Below are 26,993 nucleotides of genomic sequence, written 5' to 3'. Positions count from 1 at the left end.
TAGGCTTGGTTAGTTCAGCCTCTTAACCACCGTAACTAAGTCCACTTCCCCAGGAAGCTCGTCCTGCCCTTCACGGTCACAGGCGGCACCACACTTCACACACCATTTACCCAGAACAAAACGCGCCCAAACTCCACATCCGCCCCGCCCCCCGCGCCCCCTGTCCCAAATCTCCGGATATGGTCAACATTGAGCCAGGCTGCCCCCTCCCTGACACAAGGACTGGCCCTCAGGAGGCTCTGCGCACTTTGTTCAGAGCACCCCACGAGTGTTACTACAGCTTTGGTTTCGGAGACAAGAAGAGGCCAGAGTACCCGTGAGAAGATGAGGGAACCAGAAGACACGCTAGGCAAACCCAAAATTTTCACTAACCAACAAGAAGGGTTGCGGGGGAGGCGCGGGGCGCTCTGAAGAAACTGTTTTCCCCGCAGTCTCAGCCGCTCACTTGCTCCTAAGGTACCTGTGTGGGTCTCCCTGACTGAGGTTGCTTGCTCTCAGGAAAGTCAGCCTCTATACACGAGGGCTACCTACTGTCACCATGGGAACACCATGGGCGGGGCTGCGAAGCCGTCATTGTGACGCTCCCGGATCGGAGCCTCGGATTGGTCGGTAGGGTGCGGGGCGGGGCTGGCTGGGGATGGGCTGAGAGCCTGGAGGCGCCAGGTAGGTAGTGCCGGAATGCGCCGTGGATTTAAGGCTCAATAGAAACCTCATTTCTGGGGCCTGGCAAAGTCATAGAGGGAGATGTTGAGATGTTTGCCCCTTCTCATCCCTTTAAGGAACCTCCACAGCCACAAAAATATCCTCCTGCTGGCCACTCCTGATCCCCCACACCCCCGCAAAGAAACTTTTTTCTGTAGGACACGTGAAACTGAGAAGCAAAGAGCCGAAAACAACCACGGATATTGTTAATCTTTCTCTTAGCCTTCCCCCCAAAGACTAAAAGCTGTTTGCCAGCGTCATTACAGTGCAATAGGTAAAAATAATCATACTTTTCAGAAATTACTACACATTGGCTCTGAAGTAATTTCTGAAGATCACCATTCAGAGAGTAGGGGCTTATGAAGTTTTAGCTTAGGTCCATCTCACAGAGGCCACCCTATGGTTGTTTGCCCAGTTGCAGAATTGGAATAGACATACTCGGCAACTGACAGAATTCTCACATTGGTTCCCTGATCTGTGGAGCGAGGGTGGTTATTGTAGGAAAGGCCAGGTGGAAGCCACTAGAACAGCCTCTACCAGAAGAACAGTTAAAAAAACAAAAAATGAAACACTATGTTCCTGGAGGGATTGCAGAGATTAGTGACACCATCAAGGATCTGAAGGATACTGGAGTGGCGGTGATTCCCACCCATAAACCCATTCAACTCACTCTTTCGGCGTATGTGAAAGACAGGTAGATCTTGGAAAATGACAGTGAACCTGGTTGTCTAGGGATTTAACAAGGAACACAATTGCAATATTGGTGACAGTGAAGTTTGGGGAAGAAGTACGTGATCTGCTTTTCTGAATAGGCAAAACCAAACCCAAACCATTTGTGTCTTGTGTGACTGCTCACCCAAGTGTGACTGCAGCAGAGGAGAATTTTAATAATCAAGGGGATAGGATGATCCCTTCTGTGGTTACCACTCAGCCTCTTTCCTCAGCCACCCTGTCATCACCCAATGGGCTCATGAGCAAAGTGGCCACAGTGCCAAGTTGATTCTGCTGGAAGAAAAATCACTTGGATCTTACTGGAATAGACACTTAGTCTGAGTATGGACTCTCCTTTCTAAGAGGGTTCTTGCTGTGCCACGATGCCCGTCCAAAGATGGCCATGAATTTTTCGGATCTTCTCCCATACTGAAGTGGCGTCTATGTCCCCTCCCCTTAAATCTGGCAGGCTCTTCAGCTGGTTTGACTAATAGAATATAGAGGAAGTGATGCTAGGCCAATTTGGGGCTCAGGATTTTAGAAGCTTCCACTTTATGTCTCTCAGAACACTCAGTCTTGGGGTTCTCAGCTGCCAGGTAAGAATTTCTGCTACTTTTTTAAAGATACCATATTGAGAGCCCATGAAACTGCACAGAGAGAGAACTTGCTGAGCCCAGCTTCTGGTCATAACAAAAAGCACCAGGCACATGAATGAAGCCATCACGGGCCCCAGATCACCCCAGTCACGAGCTGAAAACTGAGTAACCCCAGCGCACACACTTATGGAGCAAGAAAAGTGGTCACCTTGGGAATTCCCTGGTGGTCCAGTGGTTAGGACTCAGCATTTTCACTGCCTGAAAGTGAAAGTCGCTCAGTCGTGTCTGACTCTTTGTGACCCCATGGACTATGCTGCTGCTGCTAAGTCGCTTCAGTCGTGTCCGACTCTGTGCGACCCCATAGATGGAAGCCCACCAGGTTCCCCCGTCCCTGGGATTCTCCAGGCAAGAATACTGGAGTGGGTTGCCATTTCCTTCTCCAATGCATGAAAGTGAAAAGTGAAAGTGAAGTCGCTCAGTTGTGTCCGACTCCTAGCGACCCCATGGACTGCAGCCTACCAGGCTCCTCCGTCCATGGGATTTTCCAGGCAAGAGTACTGGAGTGGGGTGCCATTGCCTTCTCCACCATGGACTATACAGTCCATGAAATTCTCCAGGCCAGAATACTGGAGTGGGGTGCCATTGCCTTCTCCGCCATGGACTATACAGTCCATGAAATTCTCCAGGCCAGAATACTGGAGTGGGTAGCCTATCCCTTCTCCAGCAGATCTTCCTGACCCAGGAATCAAACCGGGGTCTCCTGCATTGCAGGAGGATTCTTTACCAACTGAGCTATCAGGGAAGCCCAAGTACTTGGTGTTATTACCAGGTTAGAGGTGGGGGGATCCTGAGAGGGAGGGAAGGCACTTCTGCAGGTGCAGAGGATTCATGGAAATCTGAGTACAACTGTCTGCTCAGATGTCCCTATGCTAAGCCTCACGGAACTTCTGTCCCAACAAGGGAAGGAAAATTTGCTAAAGCTGAGAGTTCCTCGTTTGCTCCAGGTCTAATTAAGCCCTGGGCCCAATTCTCAGCATTTTCAGTGCTCTAGTAGCAGGAAAAAGTCTCTTTAAACACAGAGTGGAAAGCCTCTGACTCTGACATTTCACTACCTGTTGGTAATGAGTCATACTTAGCTTCTCATTGTCTTTTCCTAGTCAGTGGTCTCAACAGCAGCCATCCAGTTCCAGAGCTTATAATTAGTCCTGCCCTGGAACCTCTCAGAAGCCTGAGATACTGCGTCCCCAGTGCATTTTTTTTCCCCATTCCAATTTACCGCCAGCGAAAGTGTTAACAATTTCATCTATTCTCAGCATGCCATGGGCATCAACACATCCCCATCATCAGTGATGGGGGGATGGAGGCAGGAGGTTTTCACTAGGCAACCACTCAGCAATGAAACTCCAGAATCCCATTTAGGGTCCCACCTACCTTGACCCACCCTGGAATCGACTGCCTTAGGTCACGATCCCTGGGGAAGACTGAACTGGCCATGTGCATGCAGGAAGTTTATTGGTGAGTGTTCTTGGGAACAATACCCATGAGACATGGCTGAAAGCAGGATGGGCAGAGGAGGAGTGACCCAGGACACCAGAGGCCTCATTCAAGGCCACAGAGAAGCTTGGAGCCTGGCTGGCTGGCTGGTCAGGGATGTCCTGCCTTGAGGCAAGGGAGCCTTTTTGCCCGTGCATTGCCTTGCCGTGTCACTGGAGGTAGACTGCCCCCAGGGAGGGGATGTGGCCTTGGGCCAAAGGCAGTTCCTGGAGTGGGACTCAGCTGAGAGTCAACAGCAGCCACTACTTGAATGGTAGCTAGCAGTGAGCAGCAACTTGAACCTTAGTTCCCTGACCAAGGATCAAACCCTGGTCACAGGACTTCCCAGGCAGTGCAGTGATTAGGAATCTACCTGCCAATGCAGGGCACACAGTTTTGATCGCTAGTCTGGGAAGATCCCACATGCCCCAGAGCAACTAAGCGCATGTACCACAACTACTGAGTCTGCATTCTAGAGCTCGGGAGCCAGAGCTACTGAGGCCTGCATGCTAGAGCCCGTGCTCCACAACAAGAGAAGCCACCTCAATGAGAAACCCACGCACCACAACTAGAGAGTAGCCCCTGCTCACTGCAACAAGAGAAAGGCCATGCACAGCAATGAAAATCAAGCATAGCCAAAAATAAATAGTTAAAAAAAAAAACAAAACCCTAGTTGTGCTGGTGAGAGTATCAGATTCTAACCACTAGACCATGAGAGCCAGTTGCTAGAGTTTGGGTCCTGGTTCTTATCTGCTTTGAAAAGAAAAAATTCTGACAAGGAGACGGAAGATAGAGAGGAAAGCGTGCAGCAGTGTGCAAGTTAAGTGTTTAGTAGAAAAGCAAAGTACATGCAGATGCACTGGTGAGTCAGCGTGAGAGTTGAGACATTGGGAAGTTTAAATCCTTTCTAAGGGGGGACAATTTTCCAAATCTTTGCTTTCCCTCTGGCCAGTTGTCTTGCTTTGACCCCATGGCTGATTTGCCTCAGGACCCTCCCCTATGTGTGCCCACACCTTTCAGCCAAGATGGATTTTAGCCCAAGGGCTTGGAGGAGGAGGTTGACATGACCCATTATGGTCTGTCATCCTCTGCCTTTTGACACACCCCTGCAGGAGACTTTTCTGCACATGTGTAGTATATCTCTTGCCCCAATGATGGGAATATGTAATCTCTTGATCTTTTAGTCAGACAGGGTTTAGCCCCTCTCTGTCAGACATGGATTCAATCCCTGGGTCAGGAAGATCCCTAGAGTAGGAAATGGCAACCCACTCCAGGATTCTCACCTGGAGAATCTCATGGACAGAGGAGCCTGCCAGGCTACAGTCCACGCAGTCCCAGAGTAGGACACGACTGAGTAACTGAGCATGCATGCACGTCCCTGCCTTAACTGTTAACTTAAAGAATCCACAGGAAACAAAGTCCAGCTATTTACCCTGTTCTTGCTAGTTCTATCTCTAAGTGCAGGCAGAAGGCTGGTCATAAATATCTACCCTGGAGCCCACTTGCCTCTTATCCCTGGAAATGTAACCAGGAGGCTAGTTGTAAATACCCAGCCTGGAGCCCTTCTATCTCCTGCCTCAATCCTGCCCTGCAGTCCTCATGGTCCAGCACACTACATGCCTCTGAATGTCCCTTCCAGCACATTCCACCCTGGACTGCACAATACTGTGGACACACCTCCAATTCCAAATGCCATGAGAGCCAGGCTGACTGCCAGCATGGAGATGTGGACAAGAGAAGGGGACAGAGAGTCGGCCTGAGCATATGGTGAGTTTGAAGAGGCATCTGACAGCCTGGAACAAAGGCTGGGTGTTGGGGAGAAGCTGGAGAGGGGGTGGAATAGGCAGGGAGTGATCAAGCGGGGAGGGAGATGCTGAAGCTGGAGCTGAGGAGCTGGGCATGATTGGGGAGGAAGAAGGAAGCCCTGGGAGGTTTCCAGCAGGGACCAGGTGGGGTTAGAGCAACGCTTGAGAAAACTCCATCTGATGTGGAGGGGAGAGCGGCCAAGCAAGTCTGGGAAAGGATAAGTTGTGGGAGGAGGGTAAATCCCCAGGGCAACTGGGGACAGAGGGATCTGAGAGACAACTGGTGGCAGCCAGCCTAGAAACTAGATGGAGCGTGGGGGTGAGGCAGCAGTACAGTTTTGCACCCAGTTCAGCCAGAAAGACCAGAAGAGCAAGAGCAGGAGGTGGATCAGAGGTGGGTAGAAGCACGAATTTCCTGGGGCTGTGCAAGGTGCCCAAAGTACTGCTTTCACAACCTCCAGGAGCGTCAGAATGAGGAAGCAGGAATGCACAAGGGAGAAAGGAATGTGAGAGGAGCAGCACCTGGGGAGGCCAAGGCAGGGCTGGTGGAGGGCACCCACAGGGCTTTGGACGAATGTGTCCTGAAGGCCCAAACCCAGGGGGCAGGGCGGAGCTCGGGCTATGTCTACACAGCTCCTAGATGTAGATGAGGGCTGGAGAGAGGGCTGTGCACCTGGATTGAGTCTGAAGCAGAGCAGAGAAGCGGTGCCCTTGAATCAACGGGTCAGTTTTTGACGTAGGATCTACTGCTGTCTTGAGGCAGGAGACCGACAGGCTTCAGGTTAGGCATTTACAACTGGCCTCCTGTTTGCATTTCCTGAGATAGGGGATAGGTGGATTCCAGGTAAGGCGTTTACAATCAACCTTCTGTTTGCCCTCCGAAATGGAAGTAACAGTAGAAACAGGGTAAATAGCCAAGCTATGTCTCTTGCAAACACCTTTTTAAGATAACAGTCATGGTGAGAATGAAGATGAACAGAACTCTGTTTGAATAACGGATTAAGGGACCTCTGTTTCCTACCTTCTTGAGACAAGGGAGACACTACAAATGCGAAGAAAGGGCCCTTGAAGGTCAAGAGTCAGGGGACAATGTCAGGCCATAATGAGTCTTACTTTTCCAAGATGCCTTCACATCAAGATCCATCTTGGCTGAGGGGGTGTATGCACAACTAAGGGGAGGGTCTTGAAATTAATTAGTCAGGGGGAGCAAAATGAAATGATTGGCCTGAAGGAAGACAAAGACCTGAAAAACTTCTCTCTTACAAAGAATTTAAACTTCCCAAAGGTGCAACTCTCTCTCTGAGTTTGCCCGTGCATTGTTGCATATGTACTTTTCTTTTCCAATAAACTTACTTTTCTCTTTACGTTCTGCCTCCTTGCCTGAATTCTTTCTTGACAAGGCAGGCAAGAACTAGTGGTCTAGGCCCTAGTCACTGGTCCTGTGGTCTAGTGGTTGTGAAAGCCTTTTAGTTCCCAGGCCGGGAAGTAAGCTCTTGCTCCCTGCTGCTGCTCACTGCTGCTTGCCACAAGCGGCCACTTACTGCTGTTTGTGTCGGAAATCAAGCTGTGTGGCCCTGGCCATAACCCAGGGCTCTCCAGTGCCTCCACTGATGAGTGTATTAATGTTAATCACTTCAGTCATACCCGACTCTTTGCAACCCCATGGACTGTAGCCCGTCAGGCTCCTCTGTCCATGGAATTCTCCAGGCAAGAATATTGGAATGGGTTGCCATGCCCTCCTCCAGGGGATCTTCCTTACCCAGGGATTGAACTCATGTGTCCTGCGGCTCCTGCATTGCAGGCGGGTTCTTTACTGTCTGAGCAAAGGTACAAAAATAGCTCCTGTTAGGGACTTCCCTGGTGGTCCAGTGGCTAAGACTCTGCATTCTAAATGCAGGGAACCCAGGTTCAATCCCTAGTCAAAGAATCTGAATATTCACTGGAAGGTCTGATGCTGAAGCTGAAGCTCCAATACTTTGGCCACCTCATGGGAAGAGCGGACTCACTGTAAAAGCCCCTGATGCTGGGAAAGATTGAGGGCAGGAGGAGAAGGGGACAACACAGGATGAGATGGTTGGATGGCATCACCAACTCAATGGACATGAATTTGAGCAAACTCTGGGAGACAGTGAAAGACAGGGAAGCCTGGTCCACGGGGTTGCAAAGAATCGGACACAACTTAGTGACTGAACAACAAGGAACTAAATTCCACATGCTGCAATTAAGAGTTTGCATGCCTCAACTAAGACCCATGACAAATAAATACTTAAAAAAAAAAAAAAAAAGATCCTGCTGTATTTTCTCAGGGAAGGAGCCACCAGAAATTCTGGGACTAAGCCAAAGTCAGGCCATTGGAGGCCCAGCAGTGAGGTTGTCAGGCAGGAGACAAAGTCCTCCAGTAAAACACTCATGTATTGAGTGCTGGCTGCCAGGCACCTCCACCTCAGCTCATCCTAAGTGGGGTGATGTGCCCTCATCTCCCTCTTTCAGGAAAGGAATCTCCTCCCAGGGGTAGTAACAGGCCCAAAACAATGCAGCTTAGAAGTGCTTGGGTCAGGACATGAACCTGAGTTGGTACCTGAACCCATGACCCTAGGTGCCAAGCCACTCTGCCCATTGTGAGGCTTCAGGAGGTCAAGAACGAAGAAGGCCAGGACTTCCCTGGCAGTCCAGTGGTTAGGACTCCAACCTTCTACTGCAGGGGCCCTAAGTTCAATCCTTGGTCAGGGAACTAATCCTGCAAACTGCATTGCACAGCCAAAAAAAAAAAAGAGAGATGAAAGGGCCAGGAACAGCCTTGACAAAGTGGCTCCCAGGAACACGGGCTGGGGGAGGACAGAAAGGGAGTGGTGTGGTGGGAACAGATATTCCTAGGACATTTTTCAGAAAGGGAAGAAGAATCCCAGTGGCAGCTTGAGGGCCTGGCAGTGTCTAATAGACTCTGTTACAGGAGCTGGGAGAGAGGCCATGCTGAAGAGGCCAGTGGAGGCTGCAGGGGAAGAGGGGGCAATGAGCTCCTCAAAGAGCTGTGTGTGGGACTTCCCTGGTGGCCCACCACATAAGAATCTGCCTGCCAATGCAGGGAACATGGATTTGATCCCTGGTCCAAGAAGAGAAATTTGGAATCATGATCTTTCAGTGAGGAAGGATAAAGACCCCCAGGCACTGGATGTTTTAGAGAAGAATTCCAAAGACTGATCCCTGGGCATTTCAACTTTAAAAGGTCAGGATGGTGAGCAGCAACCAGCAAAGAAGTCCAAGAAGGACCAGCCAGTGGGGTAAGAGAACTATGGGACAGTGGTGCTGGAGGCCAAGGAAAAACTATGAATACTTCAAAGAGAAAGAAATTATCATCCATGAAATATCTGCTAGGTCAAGAAAGGCCAGTGGGGTCATGCTTTCCTGCTGATGGGAATGTTTCAGTGGAGGAGGACAGAGGAAGTGCAGGAGTGGAGGAACATGTCCTTAAGCAAGGAGAGGCAATGAGGTCACTTGGAGGAGCAGAAAAGTTCACCCTGGAGGGCAGTCCAAAGATTCCCTCCTGATTGCTTCTGTCAAGTTGGTCAAAACGAACCCAAGTTTTCACGGAGAGTCAGGACAAGGAGGATGTATTGGGAGAGTGAATTGGCCAGAAGCAGAAATGGCAACCCACTCCAGTATTCTTGCCTGAAAAATTCCATGGACAGGGGAGCCTGGAGGGCTTGGCGGGCTACAGTCCATGGGGTCCGGAAGAGTCGGACACGACTGAACAAATAACACACATGGAGTAAGAGCATGAAAGACAGTGCCAAGGGCAGTTCCAAGCTCAGAGTCATGTTTAAATCATCAGGGTGATTGTGGAGGTCCCTCTCCCTGGGCTTTAACTTATGGACAACTGTGGAATACTAGGGGGCAGAATGTAATGAACAAAGACCCAGAGAAGGAAGGAGGCCAAGGTGGATCCAGGCAGTGACATCAATGAAGAACCAGGATGTACTGATCTGAGCTCTAAACTCTGCTCTGGGACCCAGGACCCTCAAGGCCCCCTCTCCATATCCCTCTATTTCCATCTAGGCTCTTAGCCCCACCCTGTCCTCCCAGTGCCTGCTGCCCTGGGCATGAGACCTCATCTCACCTCCAATTCCATCTGCCTGGGTTATACTTGAGAGATGAAAAGGGTAGCCAGATGAAAGCTGAGGTTTGTTTACCATCACCATGGAGACCATGGTAGTCTGCTGTGTGTGGGTGGGGCTTAGGGGCTGAGGCCCCTGGGAGAGAGGTGGGCTCTGGGGCTCCACTGACCACTGCCCTCAAAGACCTCTCCCCGCCCCTGCACTGCAAGTCCTATAACCCCAAGGAACTAGATTCTGCCAATAACTCAACTGGGCTTAGAAATATTCCTGCTCAGAGCCTCCAGATAAGAACCCAGTTGGCCCACACCTTGACTTGGCCCCTGCGATCCTGCCAGAGAACCTGCCTGGCACACCTGGACTCCTGACCCCCATAACTGTGAGGTGAAAACAGGCATGCAGGATCTTTAGTTGCAGCGTGTGGGATCTAGTTCCACAAGCAGGGATCTAACCCAGGCCCCCTGCACTGGGAGTGTGGAGTCTTAGCCACTGGACCACCAGGGAAGTCCCGAGATGGTTATTGACCTGTTCCCCATGAACTCTCATTTCTGTTGGTCTACCTCACCTTGAATTCCTGTTCATGCTAGAACAGGCTGAATGTGGACTGGGGAGGTGAAGGGCAGGGCCAAAGTTTCTTCCGGAGTCTTTTGGTCCTTGACTATTTTCAGCTGGAAATAATCTACATGCCAGAGAGACGTTTTGGAGTCGTGAATTATGTTCCCTTACAGCCCCCAGATGATGTATGACCTTTGTAACCTGCCCTGGGACACCGCTCCTCCTCCCAGCATGAGAGAAAACCTTCCCAAAGAAAAGGATAGGGCAGTGAAAAGTGAAAAGTGAAAAGTACAGGTAGGCTTTGGAAGGGAGGGTGTTAGTCGAGTGCATGTGGTGTCATGGAGCTGTTGTGAGCCATGCAGATGATATGCTGGCCTGCTGAGCTGCTGCCACCAGAGGCCACATCATCTAAGAGTCTATCCTGCATGAGAAGGGCAGAGAGGACAAGGACCTTTGGTAAGAACTGTAGAACACAATGGGGACATGCATAAGAACTGTGGAACACAATGGGGACATACATAAGTGCTAAATAAAGATATGTGATATACAATGATAATTTAGGTCGATTGGTTTGAAGGCCCCAAAGTTTCAGGTTCATAATGATCATAAACAACAGCCTGCATGGAATACGTCCTCATGAAGAGCACTGGAAATGCACACAGATGTCAGCAATATGAGGCATGCAATATATAAAACATTTCATAAAACAGAGAAAGAATCTGCCATCTATACATGAAATGTATTACATCTATCTCCCTATGGACAGAAATGAAGACTACTTTAATAAAAATTATGTGGTTAGACAAATATAGTGGTTACATAAATATTTTTTAAAATGAAGAGAAAGTGTAGAACAGTGTTTAAATTAATTCTAAGCGGAGACATGGTATACACATGCATAGTACGTGCATGCTCAGTCACTCAGTTGTGTTCAACTCTTTGCAACCCCATAGACTGTAGCCCACCAGGCTCCTCTGTCCGTGGGATTTCCCAGGCAAGTATACTGAAGTGGGTTGCTATTTCCTCCTCCAGGGAATCTTCCCAACCCAGGGACTGAACCCACATCCCTTATGTCTCCTGCATTGACAGGTGGATTCTTTACCACTGTGCCACCAGGGAAGCCCATGCATAGTAAATATACAAATTTATCTCGGTAGATTGGTAAAGATAGCCATTTGCATATCCAGTAGTTAGATAAATATAATGTCTAAGTTGACACTATATACATAGGAAAATATATTTTTCACATTTCTTGATAAACCAGATGTATAGAGTGATTCAGTAAACATATAATCAGATTCTTAATGGTTAGTTAAGTGTAGTTGTTAAGGCACCTGAATGCTATGAAGACAAGCTTTTCCCACCAAAAGCTTCAGCCAGGTCAAGCCAAGGACAGTCCTGTCAAGTCCTGTATCAAGAGTACTAGTGGGAGCACTGACCCATGGGGATAGCACCAGCCAGAGGTAAGAATGGATAAGAAGGGCTTCCCTGGTGACTCAGTGGTAAAGAATCCACCTGCCCATGCAGGAGACGTGGGTTCAATCCCTGATCTGGTAAGATCCCACATGCCGAGGAGCAACTAAACCTGTGTGCCACAACTATTGAGCCTGTGCTCTAGAGTCTGGGAGCTGAAACTACTGAAGTCTGTGCGCCCTAGAGCCCATGCTCCACAACGAGAAAAGTGGCAATGAGAAGCCTGTGCATTGCAACTTGAGAAAAGCCCACACAACAATGAAGACCCAGAACAGCCCAAAATAAATAAAATAATTTTTTAAAAAAAGAATGGATGAAAAATACAAGAATGTGATAGTAATGGCATTCCATAGGCACTGGGCACTTAGGTGATCTCAGTTACCTCCCCAGGTGGATTATTCCATTAACCCCAAGTTAGAGTAGAGGAAACTGGGGGCCAACAAGGAAGCATCTGGCACACTAGTAACTTTATAAATTTTATATGTCATGAGAATTAATGGGCTACTCCTGATTTGTAAAGGCAACTTCAGGGTAAAGTAAATCTGCTGCTCCCAAATCTACTCCTCGCTAACCTGAGAGTGTCCAGTGGGAGAAGCAGAGGGGAAGAACCAATGCTGAAGCAGTCCTTGACTGCCACCTAGTGGCTAATGGGGGTGGACTCCTTCCTGTCTCCTCAAATGAAAACCACCTTGGGATCCCACACCCTTTCTTGCCTGACTCAGAGGCCAGGCCACAGAAAGGGTCCTGGGTAAGTGAAATGATGAGCTGACCACTGGCTTCATGCCTGGTGGGGCTGTGGCCTGAGGGGGAAGTTTCTGGGCCTGGCCTGGAGGGACAGTAATGTTACAAAGAAACTAAGTCAGGGAGGCATTGAGAGACACATGGATATAGCAAAGATACAGAAATAAAGATGCCAACAACTTAAGAGACCCAGAGGGATGAGAGAGAGACAGAAAGAAAGTCTCAGACAGACTCAGAAAGCAACACCAAGCAACATTCAGAGACACAGACACACAGAAGGCTGTCGGCAGGTGGGAGGACCAGCCAAACAGGAAGCGTCCTGTTGTTCCCAGACTTCCAGGTAGTCCTCCAGCCCCACTGAAATACACCTGTCAGAGGTCCTGGCACTCTAATTTCTAGTCCTTTCTGAGACTCATTGGTACATTTTAGCTTATTTCAGGGCTTTCCTTGGGACAGGCTGAGGTGCCACCTCTGCTGTGGTAGGTCTAGATTTACAGCTTCTGAAACCCGGCAGCCATTGTCTCTTTGCCCTTCTCTTTCTCCTGGTGAGTGTATTTCCCAGGTCTCCTTCATATACATAATGTATCTTTTCTTACACATAAAAACCTCTGTAGGGACTTCCCTGATGGTCCAGTGGCTAAAACTCCACGCTCCCAGCACAGGGGGCCTGGGTTTGATGCCTGGTCAGGGAACTAAATCCCATATGTTACAACTGAAGATCCCGCATGCCGCAACTAAGACCCAGAACAGCCAAATAAATAAATAAATATACATTTTTTAAAACTTCAGTAGGGACTTCGATGGCAGTCCAGTGGTTAAGGATCTGTGCTTCCACTGGAGGGGGCATAGGTTCCATCCTTGGTCAGGAAACTAAGATCCCACAAGCTGTGTGGTTGGGCCGAAAAGTTAAAAAAAAAAAAAAATTCTGTAGCACTTTGCCTGGAGAAAACAAAACTGACTATGGGTTTCCTCCCAACTGACTGTGTTCTCCTGAGGCATAAAGAGTTGTGAATTTGGAGGGTCCAGGGATCTCTCCTGGCTTGCTGAAGACCCCTGACTGGCTGATGAAAAACAAGATCTGTTTTAACCCACTGTGGACACCTTGTGGCTTCATCTGCTTCATGCAGTCTGCTAATTTTGTATCATGTTCCAGGACCACCTCCTTGCTGGCACTTAGCAAGCTCCTGGAGAACGTGGGGTGAGTTAACAGCGGAGGGACTTGGGTATGAAATGTCAACTCTCCTGCATTCTCCTCTCACCTTCCCCACCTAGTCTCACCCTGAGGCCACTGTCTGTGGCCTAGAGGCCTAGACTATGGAAACTGACCTTCCGGATTCTAATTCTTTAACTTTTTTGGCCATGCCACATAGCACACAGGATTTTAGTTTCTCAGTCAGGGATGGAACTTGCACCCCCCTGCAATGAAAGCGTGGAGTCTTAACCACAGGACTGCCAGGGAAGTCCCCTGGATTCTAATTCTGATCCTACCACTTACCATCTGGCTCTCCTTGCTTCCGCTTCCCCAAATATAAGACAGAATACTGATAGGGTCCACTTCATAACATTGTCGTGAGGACTCAGTTAACACTGCAAACTGTGGCACTGAACAGAGTTAAAACTTGGGACTTCGGAGTCAGTCTGGCCTTGGAGAATTCATTTAATCCTTCCAAACTTCCATTTCTTATCTGTAAAATGGGCACACTTTGCAATATTAACCCTGGAAGTCCAGTAGTTAAGACTTGGTGTTTTCACTGCCCTGGGCCCAGATTCAATCCCTAGTCCAAGAAATAAGATCCCAATAAGCCATGCAGTAAAAAAAAAAAAAAAAAAGCAACTGTTCTTTTATTCTAAATACATATGAACTTTCACACAAACATATTATGTTCATACTTTGTGTTCTTTTTCTTAGAACTTTCAGCACTGAACCGGTTTCCGCTCCCACTTCCAAGATCTGCCCTTGCCTCTCTTCTGGGGCTGGTATGTTTGTGCTCTGAGGGCCTTAAGTGGGCCATTGCTGCTGGGCACCATGTTTGCACTATTCCAGTTTTCAGAAGCAATGCCTCTTGTTTCCCAAGGCAGGTATGCCAATTTAGAAATCAAACTGAGATCCTGTGCACCCCACTCTGCCCAAGCCTAGGAGCTTTGAAGGTCTTAGTCACCATGGATGAAAAAGTAGAATAGAGCAAACTCCACCCAGTTCTAGTGGCAAAACTGGTTCTCCAAGTGCTGCGTGGTGGAGCAGGGATGGCTTCAGACCCTCACTATGGAAAATTCCAATGTTGATCATTAGAAGTTAATACATTAATATTTCACTAGTTTATTAAGAACTTAAAGACTTTATTCATGAAACTACAAGACATCCTACATGACAGGAGGAAAAAGTGCTACACAACTTTTAAAATATGATTTCCCTTTGTTTACTAATCTTCAACTTCAGTAGTTCATTTTCATTTGGTAAACATTTCTGGGAAGAACTTGTCATCCTGTTTTGTAGTCTGATTGAAGTAGAACAGAACAGTAGCTCTCTTTGTTTATTGGTAACACTGTCTAACATATAACTGCAAAACATTAGGGGACTTTTAGATGAGCTACTGTAGTGGAGAAAACAAAGACTTTGTCACGCTTTGATTGCTTTTGAATCCAGATTTCAGGTGGCCACAAACTCAATGCATTCTTTATCCTCCAGGCAAGGTTCTAGAAACTACTGACATTCATAGTCATATTCAATGCTAACAAACACAGAATTAAGACCCCTACTAATCCTAGTGTCTTTGGTCTGTTGAGCTACTGTTTTCAGCTTTTCAACCATAACATTCAACGCCAGTAAAAACATTCTTTTATTCTATTATTGCCAAATAAGTTAGTAATGCTCTTTATCAGACAATCTTATTATAACTAACTTATACAAAGATGTGGATAAACAAGTTTGAAAGAGAGATATTTCTTGGAATGAGAGCAACTTGATCTAGATAAGAGACCCTTTTCATAAATTATGCTCTAATCTGAAATCTGAGTATGTATTTGACTTCATTGGCTCAGTTTAACAGGGGTGAAATGGGCAAAGGGAAATTTATGACTATGTCAACCCAAATATTTTTAAACCTGTATTTCTAACACTGACCAACTCTAACCTTCTAAGAAGGCAGTCTCTCTCCCCCATCACTATATAACTCAGCTGCTTTATGTGTCTTCACTACACTCGTCAATGTCAATCAATACTTGAAATATTATACCAGCTTTTTTCTCTTTCCTACTCATCCTCATCATGTCAGCCATTCAAGGCAGAAGCTTTGCATTACCCAGTTGGAACCCTCAGTTCCTGGAAAAAGTGCCAGAACAGTAGTAAAATTCAAGACAGACATTGAGTCAGTGAATACATATCAAGTAATTATATTAGAATGAAAATATTTTGAAAGATGTAAGATCAAATTATAACATTAAATTTATAAAACATCGTAGGGACTTCCCTGGTTATTCAGTGTGGTTAAGACTCTACCTTTCCAATGCAAGGGACACTGGATCAATCCTTGGTTGGGGAACTAAGATCCCACATGCTGTGTGGTGAGGCCAAAAATAAATACATGAATAAGTACATACTTCAATTTAAAAAAAAAGCACAGTACACATACTACGGAGAAGGCAATGGCACCCCACTCCAGTACTCTTGCCTGGAAAATCCCATGGATGGAGGAGCCTGGTAGGCTGCAGTCCATGGGGTCGCAAAGAGTCGGACTCGACTGAGCGACTTCACTTCCACTTTTCACTTTCATGCATTGGAGAAGGAAATGGCAACCCACTCCAGTCTTCTTGCCTGGAGAATCTCAGGGACGGAGGAGCCTGGTGGGCTGCCGTCTATGGGGTCACATAGGGTCGGACACGACTGAAGTGACTTAGCACACACACTACATGTATGCACATGCATGCTAAATTGCTTCAGTCATGTCTGAAACTCTTTGTAACCCTATGGACTATAGTTCGGCAGGCTACTCTGTCCATGGGATTCTCCAGGCAAGAATACTGGAATGGGTTGCCATGCCCTCCTCCAGGGGATTTTCCCAACCCAGGGACCTAACCCACATCTCCTGCACTGGCAGGCAGACTCTTTACCACTAGTGACACCTGGGAAGCATAGTACATATATAGTAATACCAACTTTCCCACAATGGCATGTTAGTGAAAATAAAATACACATTTATCGACACAAAATATCTAAACAGATAGGCATCGGCCTAAAATTCACATATGCATGCATCGGCCTAAAATTCACATATGCATGCACACCAAAGAGAAATACACACACACACATATATATCTCCAATATACAATCTAAAAAACATAGAAATTGTACAATTTAAATGGGAGAATTGTTTGGTATGTGAAATCAAAGCTGTTTTTAAATCACATTCAAAATAAAATCACAAGCATAGTTTAACATGGAGAGTGGTGGTTAAAAGAACTGGTTCTGGAGCTGTCACTTCCAGTTGTGAGGTTGGGTGCTTCTTTTTTTAATTTATTTTTAATTGGAAAATAATTGCTTTATAATATTGTGTTGGCTTCTGCCATAAACAACTTGAATCAGCCATAGGTATACGTACATCCCCTCCCCCACGAACCTCTCCCAACCCGACCCCATCCCACCCCTCTAGGTTGTCAGAGCGCTGAGCTCCTTGTGTTATACAGCAACTTCCCAGCATGCTTCTCTTAATCTCTCTTCATCTAGTTTCCTCATCCTGAAACAAGGTGAGAGTCTTGTCTGGAAAGGTTGCGATGATATGAATTAACATGGGGAAAGTAGCCTGCGAGGTACCAAGCACTCACCAAGGCTGCCACTGTGGATACACCCAGAGTGCGGGGTGCTAGTCCCCTTACCTTTAAGAAGGTCATCATCTGAGGGGGTGGGTGACACACATCAATAGATAATCCCCATTATGATGTGCTCAGTGGTGGCCTGTGTGACCAGGTGGACAAAGGAGTGACTTTTCAGGGAATTCTGAAATGAGAGACAGGGTTGGCTATGGGGGAGGTGACACAATGGAAAGGTTTATTTCAGAAGTGGTTGACTGGGCGGTGTGTCCGGGAGGTACTTCAATAATAAGGTCGAGGGCTGAGGAGTATGGTTGGGAGACAAGAGCAGCAGTCGGACACGGAAGCTAAGAGACCCCTGGGGGAGCTCTAACAAGCGGAATGAAGGGTCGATGAGAAATGACATCTCCCCGTATCTGTTTTGGGAACACTTGCGCTTCTCTCCTCTCGCACAGGTTTTCATTCTCACTCTTCGAAAAGTGAAAGTGAAATCGCTCATTCGTGTCCGACTCTTTGCGACCCCATGGACTGCAGCCTACCAGGCTCCTCCGTCCATGGGATTTTCCAGGCAAGAGTACCTGAGTGGGGTGCCATTACTCTTCGAAGGGCCTTCTCAAATGAAAATCTAACAATGTCTCTCCCCTGCTTGAACCCCTCCCTCCCAAGGTCCACTGCCGGCTTTCTGGCCTCATTCCCTGCGGTCCGCCTCCACGGCTCGTCCCCCTCCTCCTTGGCCTCCTGAGCTCATCCGATGCTCTGTCCCTTCACCTCAGCTATCCCTCACAGCCTCTAAAGACCCAGGTCCGGAAGACTGCGGCCATCTCGGCGGCAGGAACGGATAAACGGGAGAACAAAGGCTCCAGAAACGACTTAACCAGAACCCCTACCGTTACAGGCTGACGCAGAGGAGAAAAGAAAACTGCGCACGCGTAATGCTTGACAGCCACTCGCGAGAACCCAAGTAGGGCCAATCCGCACGAGGATGAGCCGGACCGCTTCCAAGCCAGAAAAGCCCTGCCCACACGGCCTGGGCCCGCGCCTGCGCCTTACAGGCGGCTTTGCCCAAGGCCCCGCCTCAACTCCCTTTCCTTGGTGCCGATTGGCTGGAAGTCATCGTAGTCCTGCTCCGAATGGCTGTTTCTCGGTCCCCTGCACGAGGGATAGTGGGTACGGATGGCTTCTTGGAAGGACATCCTAAAAGTCAATGAAGTCTTTTTGGCCGGACTTGGCCGAAGAGAGCCAGGCAGTCACTGACTGCCGCCCAGACCTCCATATCCCCATTCTTGAGACACTCCCCCACATCGTTTCAGTATCCCCTAGTCGAGAAGGCTCTTAGATCGCGCAACGTGACGGGCCCATCCTGCCGCCTCTCAAATGCGCAGGAGTCAGCCTAGACCGAGATCCAGGGAAAAGCCCTCAAACTGCCGCTACCCTTTAAATAGCCTTCCCTGCACCTTGTCTTACACCCATTCACCTCCTGCTCTCGCACTGGTAGGCAGGTGAGCGAAGTCAGGCTTCCTCCCGCCACACAGTCCTCAAAGAAAGTGAGACCCAGGTCTGTGGGCGAGGAGCCCAGCACCCTGAGCACCCAGAGAGGGACCTGCGGAACATGTCAGCCAACGAAATTAAATACATACCCAGATGCGAAAGAGACAGGAATAAGAATAGGGGGGCTCCTGAGGAAGACAGCACAGAAGGGGTCCAGGTGGGACTTCAGTATTTCTGACAACTGGGAGAAGCCTCAGAGATTTCCTTTGTCCTTGTTCTCTCATGAATGAGGCCTTTTCTCTTCTCTACCAGATTCATCAAAAGAGACAATCTCAGCTTTCTACTGACGCCTGTGACATTCAGTCTATCTTCGAAGGCAGGAAAAAACACTCCCACTCTGTGCCAGGCATAATATTAGCCACTTCCCTTTTATCTCTGGCCAACCTTAGCTAATTCCTGTTTTAGTATCTTTCTTCAGAAAAATTAATGACTTTGAGGATGCATCTATGTTCTCCGCAGAGTAACTGGTAATGCTTTGAGACGGGGAAAAGTATAGTTTGGGAGTATGAAGAGCTTTGGCAGTGACTGACATGAGCAGAAGAGAGAGTCCTGGGTGTGAGTGCTGATTATCAGGTGGCCACTCTTGGCAACAGACTTCCCTTGTTCCACACAAGGTCCTTTGTATCATTTGCAGCACTGAAGTCCAGAAGAGGAAGGGAGAGTTCAGAGCTGGATCTTGCTGCATTCTCTCTTTTGACTTTTGATACCTCTAGGCTCTCATCTGCATCCATCCGACTGAGGCTGGCTCTCCATCACCCACTCCTCCGAACCTTCCATCATCAGAGATTTTATTTCCCTGTAGGTCTCAGTTCCTCTCACCAAGCTCCCCATCTGGTAGATAAGAAATCAGGCCCAAATGGATGGTTCCAGAAATTCTGCTAAGGAATGCATGCCCAAGAAGCAGGGCGAGTGGCCAGATCTCCTTGAAAATGACTTCCTGAAAACAGCTTTCACTGCCAGTCCAGCCCCTCAGGAATCACATCTTGAGAGAGCAATTGTTCATCCTAAATACTCCAAACAAGTGAGACACCTTTTTATTTTTGCATGAGGTTTGGGAGATCTTAGTTCCCCAACCAGGGATCGAACCTGGGCCCCTTGCATTGGGAGCTTGGAATCTTAGCCAGTGGACCACCAGGGAAGCCCCCTGAGACAATTTTTAATAACATACAAAGCTTGTAAAGTTTTCTACATGCACCTTCATGATCACTTATAAGCACTGAGTTTAACATCTAAGAAGCTAAATTCATTAGCTTGGGAACTGACTTGTGCTGCTTCCAGCGTGGAAAGCATTGTTCCCCACCACTGAGTGTGTGGCCAGCCTTTGGGGCCTCTCTGAAGGGACAGAAGCAACACTCAGTCTTAATGCACCTACACCGAACTCTGGCCAAAGGGGGAGATGAGGTGGTGACTCGCCGTTGTGCTCACAGAAGTTACACACAGGTAGCTGGGCTCCCTCTCCCTGGCTCTGTCCTGGGCTCAACCTGCCTCTACCTTCAACCAGCAGCAATAACAGCTGACACAGGTGAAGTTTTCCTTCTACCTGTTAAAGGTGATAATATCTCATGGTGATAGGGATGGGAATGGAGGATCCTTCAAGTGGGCAGCAGCTTCAAGATGGGGTAAAAGTGCTAGAACCTTCTGGAGAAGTGGATCTGAGGTCTTTTTCATACTTCCTGGAGATCCTTCCAAGCATTTGGGACTTAAAACAGTCCTCTTCCTACAAATGCTTGCTTTCTTGCTGTTTATTTCTCACATGTGGAGTGTGAAAACTTGAGCTGAGTTTCCACTCTGCTACCATGGCATACAATGTGACCTTGAGCAAGACTTTTATCTTCTCTGGAGCACAGTTTCTCTCATGCTGCAGAGCTCACTGTGTGTATATAAGGGCCATTCCCAGCTACACAAATAGCTCCTGTGAACTGAGCAGCATAATCAGAAGTCATCATCACAGCACATACTCAGAGTCAGCTCAGTCATAGTTCCCACTTCATGGATGAGCAAACAGGCTGGAAGAGGTAAGTTGCTCAAGTGCATATAGCAAGTAACTAACAGAGCCTGGGGTTGACTTCAAGGTATGCACTATTAATGGTTTTTCTGAATCTTGAGTTTCACATACTCTCCTTACATGGGGCCTGGGAGGCATTCATTCCACAAATACAAATTGAGGACCAGCCATGGGTCAGCCCCTTGCCCCTGCAACACCTCCACCCCAAATGTCAGGTAAGTCCTGTTGTTACTGCAGTCTAGAGGAGAGGGAACTGAGGCTTGGAATGAAGGAACTGATTGAGATCACCCAGTGAGCTAGTGGCAAGCTGGGGCCAGCCAGAGGCCCTGATTTAAACTCTGTACAAACTGAATCAAGAATAGGAAGCACCATGGAAGGTTTTTGTGAGGAGGTGCCACATGTTTGCACTATGAAGGTCCTCTCTGAATCCTTCCCACCCCTGTCTTTCAGGGCTCTGTCCTGCCCTCTGACCCTCAGCACCATGATCTGCTGATGGCTTCCTGTCCTCAATGACTCAACAATTCAATCAAAATCTATCAGTATCCATGACTGGGCATTGGGAGGGAATAGGAAGGCAACAGTCCTCTTTCAGTTGGTCACCATGCATTGGAGAAGAGGATGAAAAGGGAGGAATTAGGGAGGGGGGACAGGAGAATAGAGGGCTGGAGTCATCCAAGGTCAAGGGCACAGGTAGAAGGCATGTGGCGGGGTGAGGGACAGGAAGAGAATTTGGCCAGGCATGGGGTCCACAGAGGGAGGTGGCCCACTCCTCATCTTGGGGCTGGTGGTCCTCCTCTTGCCCCTCACCTGGCCCCATCACCCTATCTTATACCCCTGTCCCCAGGCAGTAGGCAGGAACTGAGGACCTGGGGGGTGGTTCTGATTCCAGCTTCTGCCTCCCTCCACACGCAGCTAAGTGGTTGTCAGGGCTGGTCAGAGGGTGGGCCATCTTAAGGGGTGCCCATTAGCCCCATCTCTTCCCCTCAAGGAAACCCAGTCCAAGGAAAAGCAATGAGACCACTGAGCAAATGGAGCCTCAAGGCCAGACCCTGACTCTTCGTTGACACCATGTTTCTGGGACACTCCCCTACAGAAGTCTTGGAACCCCTACTTTTGGTCTAAGTACCCAGAAACATCCTGGTCCCCTCCAGCACCTTTCTGGACTTCTCTTTTAGGGTCCAGGTGAGCTAAAAAAGCAGAAAGCCCACCTTCTCATGAGAAGGGTCTGGGGCCCAACCCGCTCCCCACCATTGCCTTAGACTCTGAGTGGGCCTGGGTCCCTTACTCCGCTGTCCACCAGGTGTGGCAGTCTCCTTTAAGAGCACACTGGGGAGAGGGAGCTGCAGGAATCTCAAGGAATCTGACCAGTTCCTTCTGCCTGATAGTATTGTTGCCCTGGGCAGGCGGGGCCGCAGGCTTAAAAAACCGGAACCCACCTGGGCTGGACGCAGCCCTAGAAACCTCCTCACACCAGTTCTCTGCACCCAGCCGGCTCTCAGGTGAGCTCAGGAGAAGGCTCTCAGGTGAGCAGGTTTCTGCTAGGACTTCAGGACTCCTAGGCAGAGGGGTGAAGGCGGAGGGGTGGTCTGGGGTACCAGTCTGAGGAAGGGTATGGTACCTGCCTAGGTATTCCCAGTAACAGATGTGTCTGGGGGTTTGGAGGACAGGAAGCTGCCTGCCCTGTGAGCACCATCACGCGGAAGGTGGGTTGGGGGCTGGAGGAAACAGGAAGCACTCTTTGGCTAAAGAATAAAGGGCAGTTGTGACCCTCATGATCCAGAAATTCCAGGATGATAGAAGGGGCAGGGAGAGACAGAGAGGCCAGTGGAGGGCCCGGTTTACAAATTGCTCAAAGCCAAAAGACCCCCATGTTCAGAAGGAGCAGCTTAATAGTCCTGACTTCCTACTGCAAAAGGATTCCTGTACTTGTGTATTTACTTACTGTAACATGTTTCAGTACTTATTATGTGCTTGGCACTATTCTTAGGCTCAACATATATTAACTCATTCAATTCAAACATAACCTTAGGAGTTTGCTCTTATAATTATCCTCATTTTTACAGGGCACTGAAGCACAGACAGGTTAAGTAACCTAGCTGAGTCACACAGCTATTAAGTGCTGAGAGGAATTCTCCGGCTACCTGGGCCCAACATGTAATAACTGGGGTTGCAATTTGGAACATTGACAATCCCTATGCCTGCCTGAGGCTAATAATAGGCAGAAAGCTGGGAGCGTCTTATCTCAAGGACACAGCCACCCTAGGGACTAATAAATGAAGACAGGAATAGTTCTCACCCTAAGGAGAAAGAAGGGGCCATGTCCCAGCCACCAGGCACTCTCCTGTTAACAAAAGTCTGCATTCTGAGAGTGGAATTTGAGGCTACCTGGAGCATGGTCCTTGGCTGGGGCTGGGAGGGAGGCATTTGCCTGCACGCAGCATCTGCCCCCTAACTCCTCCCCTTCCCCTGTCCCACCACTCACTCAGAGGAGTTCTGGGCATGCCCTGTGTGAGCACGCTCAGTGTCTGACTCTTTGTGACCACATGGACTGTAGCCTGCCAGGCTCCTCTGTCCATGGGATTTCCCAGGCAAGAATACTGGAGTGGGCTGCCATTTCCTTCTCCAGGAGATCTTCCCAACCAAGGGATCAAATCCACATCTTCTGCTTTGGCAAGAGGGTTCTTTACCACTGCACTCCCTGGGAAGTCCAGGCATGCCCTAGCTGGAGGCTGTCTTGGACTTCAGCCTGGTAGTGCCCCAGGCCCAGATAGTTGGAAACAATACCTCAAGTCCTTTGAGCTGGGGGTCAAGAAGCTGACTCACCAAAGCCTGAGTCAGAGCAGTAGCCCTCCTCCTGAAGGTGTGTCAGGCATCTGATTACCAAATTTTAACAAAACCTCATATAGCACTTACTATTGGGTTGGCCAGAAAGTTTGTTCGAGTTTTTCCATCAGATGATACAGAAAAACCTGAACAAACTTCTTGGGCAACCAATATGTACAGGCATCGCTCTAAGTATTAGAGGTATTACTATTATTAACTCTAGACAAGGACACAGAAATTAGTAACTTTCTCATGTCTACCCCACAAGCAGCCTTGAGATTTGTGCCACCGGGCTGCGTGAGTGTGGGGCTGGTCCGGGCTGTCTGACCCCAGCCTGCTCTCTTCTCCTGCAGACCGGTCCTGTGTGCTGCTGTGTCATGGAGGGAGTGACCCGGGCCCTTCTCCTCCTGTTGGCTGGTGAGTCCTCCCAGAGGCGACCTTGCTGCCACTCACTCACCTACCAAGGCTGTGAAAACCAGAACAGCATCTCATAAAGGGCACCTGATGTTGAATAAATGGGTTTTCATTTAGACTGCCAACTTAAAGATAAACATAAAGGAAGTATTGAGTTGGCCAAAAGGTTTGTTTGGGTTTTCCGTAGATCTTACAACCTGAATGAACTTGTTGGCCAACCTGATTACAGTAAGGTAGATGTTCCCAATTTTATCCTGAATCATGGAACTTTGGGAAACTGTAATCACCTGTTTGCAAGAAGAGACCAGTGTTCCCTACTTCTTTAGGAGGCAGACCATTAGCCGGGATCTGGGTAGGAAGCTTTTCAGGAGAGGGTAAAGATACCAACACACCATCCCATTTTGAGTATAAGAAAGAATAACAGGAAGCCTGAAAAATAGCAGGAAGGGCTTGGATGGGGGGTGGGGCACAAAGGCCAGAAAATAGGAGACAAAATCCTAGGTCTGTTTGGGTTGGGGAAGGTATGAGGAGGGGAACCAGTGACCTCAGGGTCCCCCCCACCCCCGCACTCCAGTGCCCCAAGCAAGGCTGGTTGATCTTTTGCCTCTGGGCTGGGATCCTGCCTGCTGATTCATTTTGAGACCAGCATCATGAATTAACACCCAGTCCCTCTGCTTCTCTCACCCAGGACTGCCTGTCTTGGAAGCCAATAACGTGGTTGGTGAGTGAGGCCCTAAACTGCTCTGCTGGCCCTGTCCCTACATTTTCTCTCTAAGACTCCACATCTTACCTCCTGGCTCTGGTCGTTAATTTTTTATTTTTTTCCCTTTCCTGCAGATAAAGACAGTCCCTTCTATTATGGTAAGAGTGGATATCCCTTGCCCCTGACCCCTACCCTTGCCTATGCTAGACCCCTTTGCTAGAGTTGGTAAGGGGTGATGTGGAGCCCAGTGTAGACAGAGCGGGGCTTGAGGGAGTAGGCAAGGAGGGGCAGAATGAGGATGATACTGGGAATTAAAGAATCAGCATGGTGGATCAAAAGAATGACAGGCCAACATGTAACATCATCTTTGGGAGAACTTCCCTCCAGCAAGGAGTTACAGGGGCCTGCAGGATGTTTAGGAAGACTCCTGGGAAAGTGGCTGGAGGCAGCTGGCTGATCTCCTTCCTTCCATTCACTCTCTCTTCTCTTGATTTCCCCAGGACCAGCTCCTTGCTGCCCTACAACCCCCACAAGGAGGTGTCCTCTCCTTCTGCCTGCCACTGTCCCCCACACACCCTCATCTTCCCTGGGTCTCAGCTCAAATGCCACCTTTCAGCAAAGCCTTCCTTGATCATTCTTCAAAGCCTCTTCTTTTTCTGTGCATTTCTGCTTGATTTTTCTTCCTAGCACTTGTTCCCACCAGATATGACATGATGTATTTATGAGTTTGTCCTGCTTGTTGCCTGGAATGTAAGTGCGTCTGTATAAGCAGGTGCGCATAACTATCTGTTGAATGAGTGGGGTGGAGCCAGGCTGATGCCAGCCCACTCTCCACTCCTCTAGACTGGGAAGGCCTGCAGCTGGGCGGGATGATTTGTGCGGGCCTCATGTGCATCGCTGGACTCTTGTTCGCCCTGAGTGAGCAGTGGGACTAGCAGGGTTGGGTGGAGGTGGGGCGCAAGTGGGAGGAGGGTGGCCCAGGCTCCCCAGGCTCTTTGCACTGGCTGTGTCTTCCTTCACAGGTGGCAAATGCAAATGCAAGAACAAGCAGAAGCACGGGTGAGACAGGGCCCTATTGTGTGTCCTTTGAGATGAGCAGAGCAATTTGGGCATAATGTCCTACAATTTGGAAAAAGAGGACAGAGTCCTGGCTGTCCCTGGGTTTGCAGTAGAATTTGTTATTCACAGATAATCAACCCTGAGGGGGCCTCCGTCAGAGAAAGCTCTGACCCTTTGTACTGTTTAAATTGGTACCAGGAATCTTAGTAGGGGAAAAGGACATAAAGTTCGAGGATGCTAATCTGATATGTTCCTTTTGCAGCTCCTTACCTGAGAAAGCTGTTCCACTCCTCACTCCAGGTAAGATGGACTTCTTTGAGAGCCTTCCTGGCACTCTGGCAGTAGAGCCATATAATTTGAGGATTAATACATGTTATGCTTGTGTGTAAGGCAGGACTGTCCTGAACCAGTTAGCCTTGGGGATGCCTGGGAATGAGGATGTGTCTATGGAGTTTGTGAGGACCTGACTCTGCATTCTCTCCACAGGCTCTGCCAGTACCTGCTGAGCACAGGATCGGTTTCATGACCCTCCCTGCACTGGCTCCCATGCTGTCCCCTTCCCCTTGGGGGCCTTACCCCCTCTCAGGAAGGCTTTTCTCTTTGTGGGTGGGCCCTGAGGCTCCCTTCTGATCAAAAGGCTGTCCAGAGCTTATTTCTAAATTAAATTTCTCTACCTCTCTGATGGACTTATGACCTTCTGTGGGGCGGGTTGGGGATGGGCAGGTTGGGACAAGACGATAAAATCTTGCTCAGGAAAGTCCAGGCCTCTCAGCCGGGGTGGGGTGGGAGATGTCCCATGGATGGCTGATGCATCTTGTGGCCGCACGTTTGTCCTGAAGCCCATTCCCAGCATTCCCCCCACCCCTTTGAGGACCTCCTGATAATTATCTCCTGCCTCATCCATGCACCACACAAGACACCTCAACATTTTATCAAAGAACATTACAATTTCCACACCTTGCCTGAAGACCTTAGAAGTCCCTGTGACCCAGATCCCCATGACTTCCCGTAACCTCCCGTAACCTAGAATGATCCCCAGTGGTTTGCCCTCTGCTAAGACCCCAGCTCATCCAGTGAGTGTTCACATAATCCAGGAAATGCAGTTGTTCCTTCACTGTCTCAGCCCAGTAAAACCCTTTATAAACCCTTAGAGCAACCCATGGACACTTCCCTTACTCCAGGTAATGTCCTGTGAGACCCTACTACGAACAAGATCCCAAGAAGCCCTGCATAGTACATTTCAGAACCCAAAACCATCCATGCCACTCTGGGTCTCAGTATGTCCAAAGTCCGCTCCTGGAATACCTCATTGAGAGGCCCCAGCATGCATGGCATGGGGCTGGGGAAATGGCTCTTCCACCTTGGCAGCCTGTTCATCTGCAGCCTCACCCCTCTTGCCGACCTCCATACCCT

General features: G+C 48.7%; 2 protein-coding genes across 20 annotated transcripts in view; one reads left to right on the top strand and one right to left on the bottom strand.

Annotated features, from left to right (window-relative positions):
- RASGEF1A (RasGEF domain family member 1A) overlaps window positions 1–18,054 on the bottom strand; it is a 182,918-nt gene extending 164,864 nt beyond the window's left edge. For 2 of the 4 annotated variants that reach the window (XM_081569127.1, XM_081569129.1), the window contains exons 1-2: window positions 17,916–18,054; window positions 17,095–17,215 (exon numbers count right to left, since the gene is read on the bottom strand). The gene's annotated coding sequence lies outside the window, so the exon portion shown is untranslated. Of the gene's footprint in view, window positions 1–372; window positions 519–17,094; window positions 17,216–17,915 lie in introns of those variants that run through there. The other 2 variants (XR_014076558.1, XM_081569128.1) reach the window with 1 other exon arrangement.
- On the top strand, window positions 17,251–26,263 carry FXYD4 (FXYD domain containing ion transport regulator 4). 16 transcript variants are annotated; one of them, XM_081569163.1, is made up of 10 exons: window positions 17,924–19,597; window positions 21,570–21,763; window positions 21,985–22,080; window positions 23,758–23,821; window positions 24,507–24,539; window positions 24,656–24,679; window positions 25,365–25,439; window positions 25,544–25,580; window positions 25,843–25,880; window positions 26,067–26,263. In XM_081569163.1, exons 4-10 carry the CDS (start codon window positions 23,782–23,784, stop codon window positions 26,084–26,086), a joined length of 267 nt encoding a protein of 88 aa, XP_081425289.1. In that variant the 5' UTR covers window positions 17,924–19,597; window positions 21,570–21,763; window positions 21,985–22,080; window positions 23,758–23,781; the 3' UTR covers window positions 26,087–26,263. The 16 variants fall into 16 exon arrangements, with proteins under 16 accessions (XP_081425280.1, XP_081425279.1, XP_081425289.1 ...); XM_081569164.1 differs by having other exon boundaries at window positions 18,184–19,597; window positions 21,985–22,104; XM_081569166.1 differs by having other exon boundaries at window positions 19,215–20,796; window positions 21,882–22,080.
- Window positions 26,264–26,993: the final 730 nt, after the last annotated feature.

This window comes from Giraffa tippelskirchi, chromosome 2 (assembly GCF_054371585.1).
Source record: "Giraffa tippelskirchi isolate mGirTip1 chromosome 2, T2T-mGirTip1v1.2.pri, whole genome shotgun sequence".
NCBI lineage: Eukaryota > Metazoa > Chordata > Mammalia > Artiodactyla > Giraffidae > Giraffa > Giraffa tippelskirchi.
This window is presented reverse-complemented; position numbering and strand designations above follow the sequence as displayed.

What these genes read in the sequence shown, in the direction of transcription:
- FXYD4 (XM_081569154.1), top strand. Translation starts at nt 19,433, where the DNA reads ATGGATGGTTCCAGAAATTCTGCTAAGGAATGCATGCCCAAGAAGCAG. An exon ending in GGAAGCCAATAACGTGGTTG is followed by an intron (nt 24,540 to 24,655) that starts GTGAGTGAGGCC and finishes CCTTTCCTGCAG; the next exon opens with ATAAAGACAGTCCCTTCTAT. An exon ending in AAGAACAAGCAGAAGCACGG is followed by an intron (nt 25,581 to 25,842) that starts GTGAGACAGGGC and finishes TTCCTTTTGCAG; the next exon opens with CTCCTTACCTGAGAAAGCTG.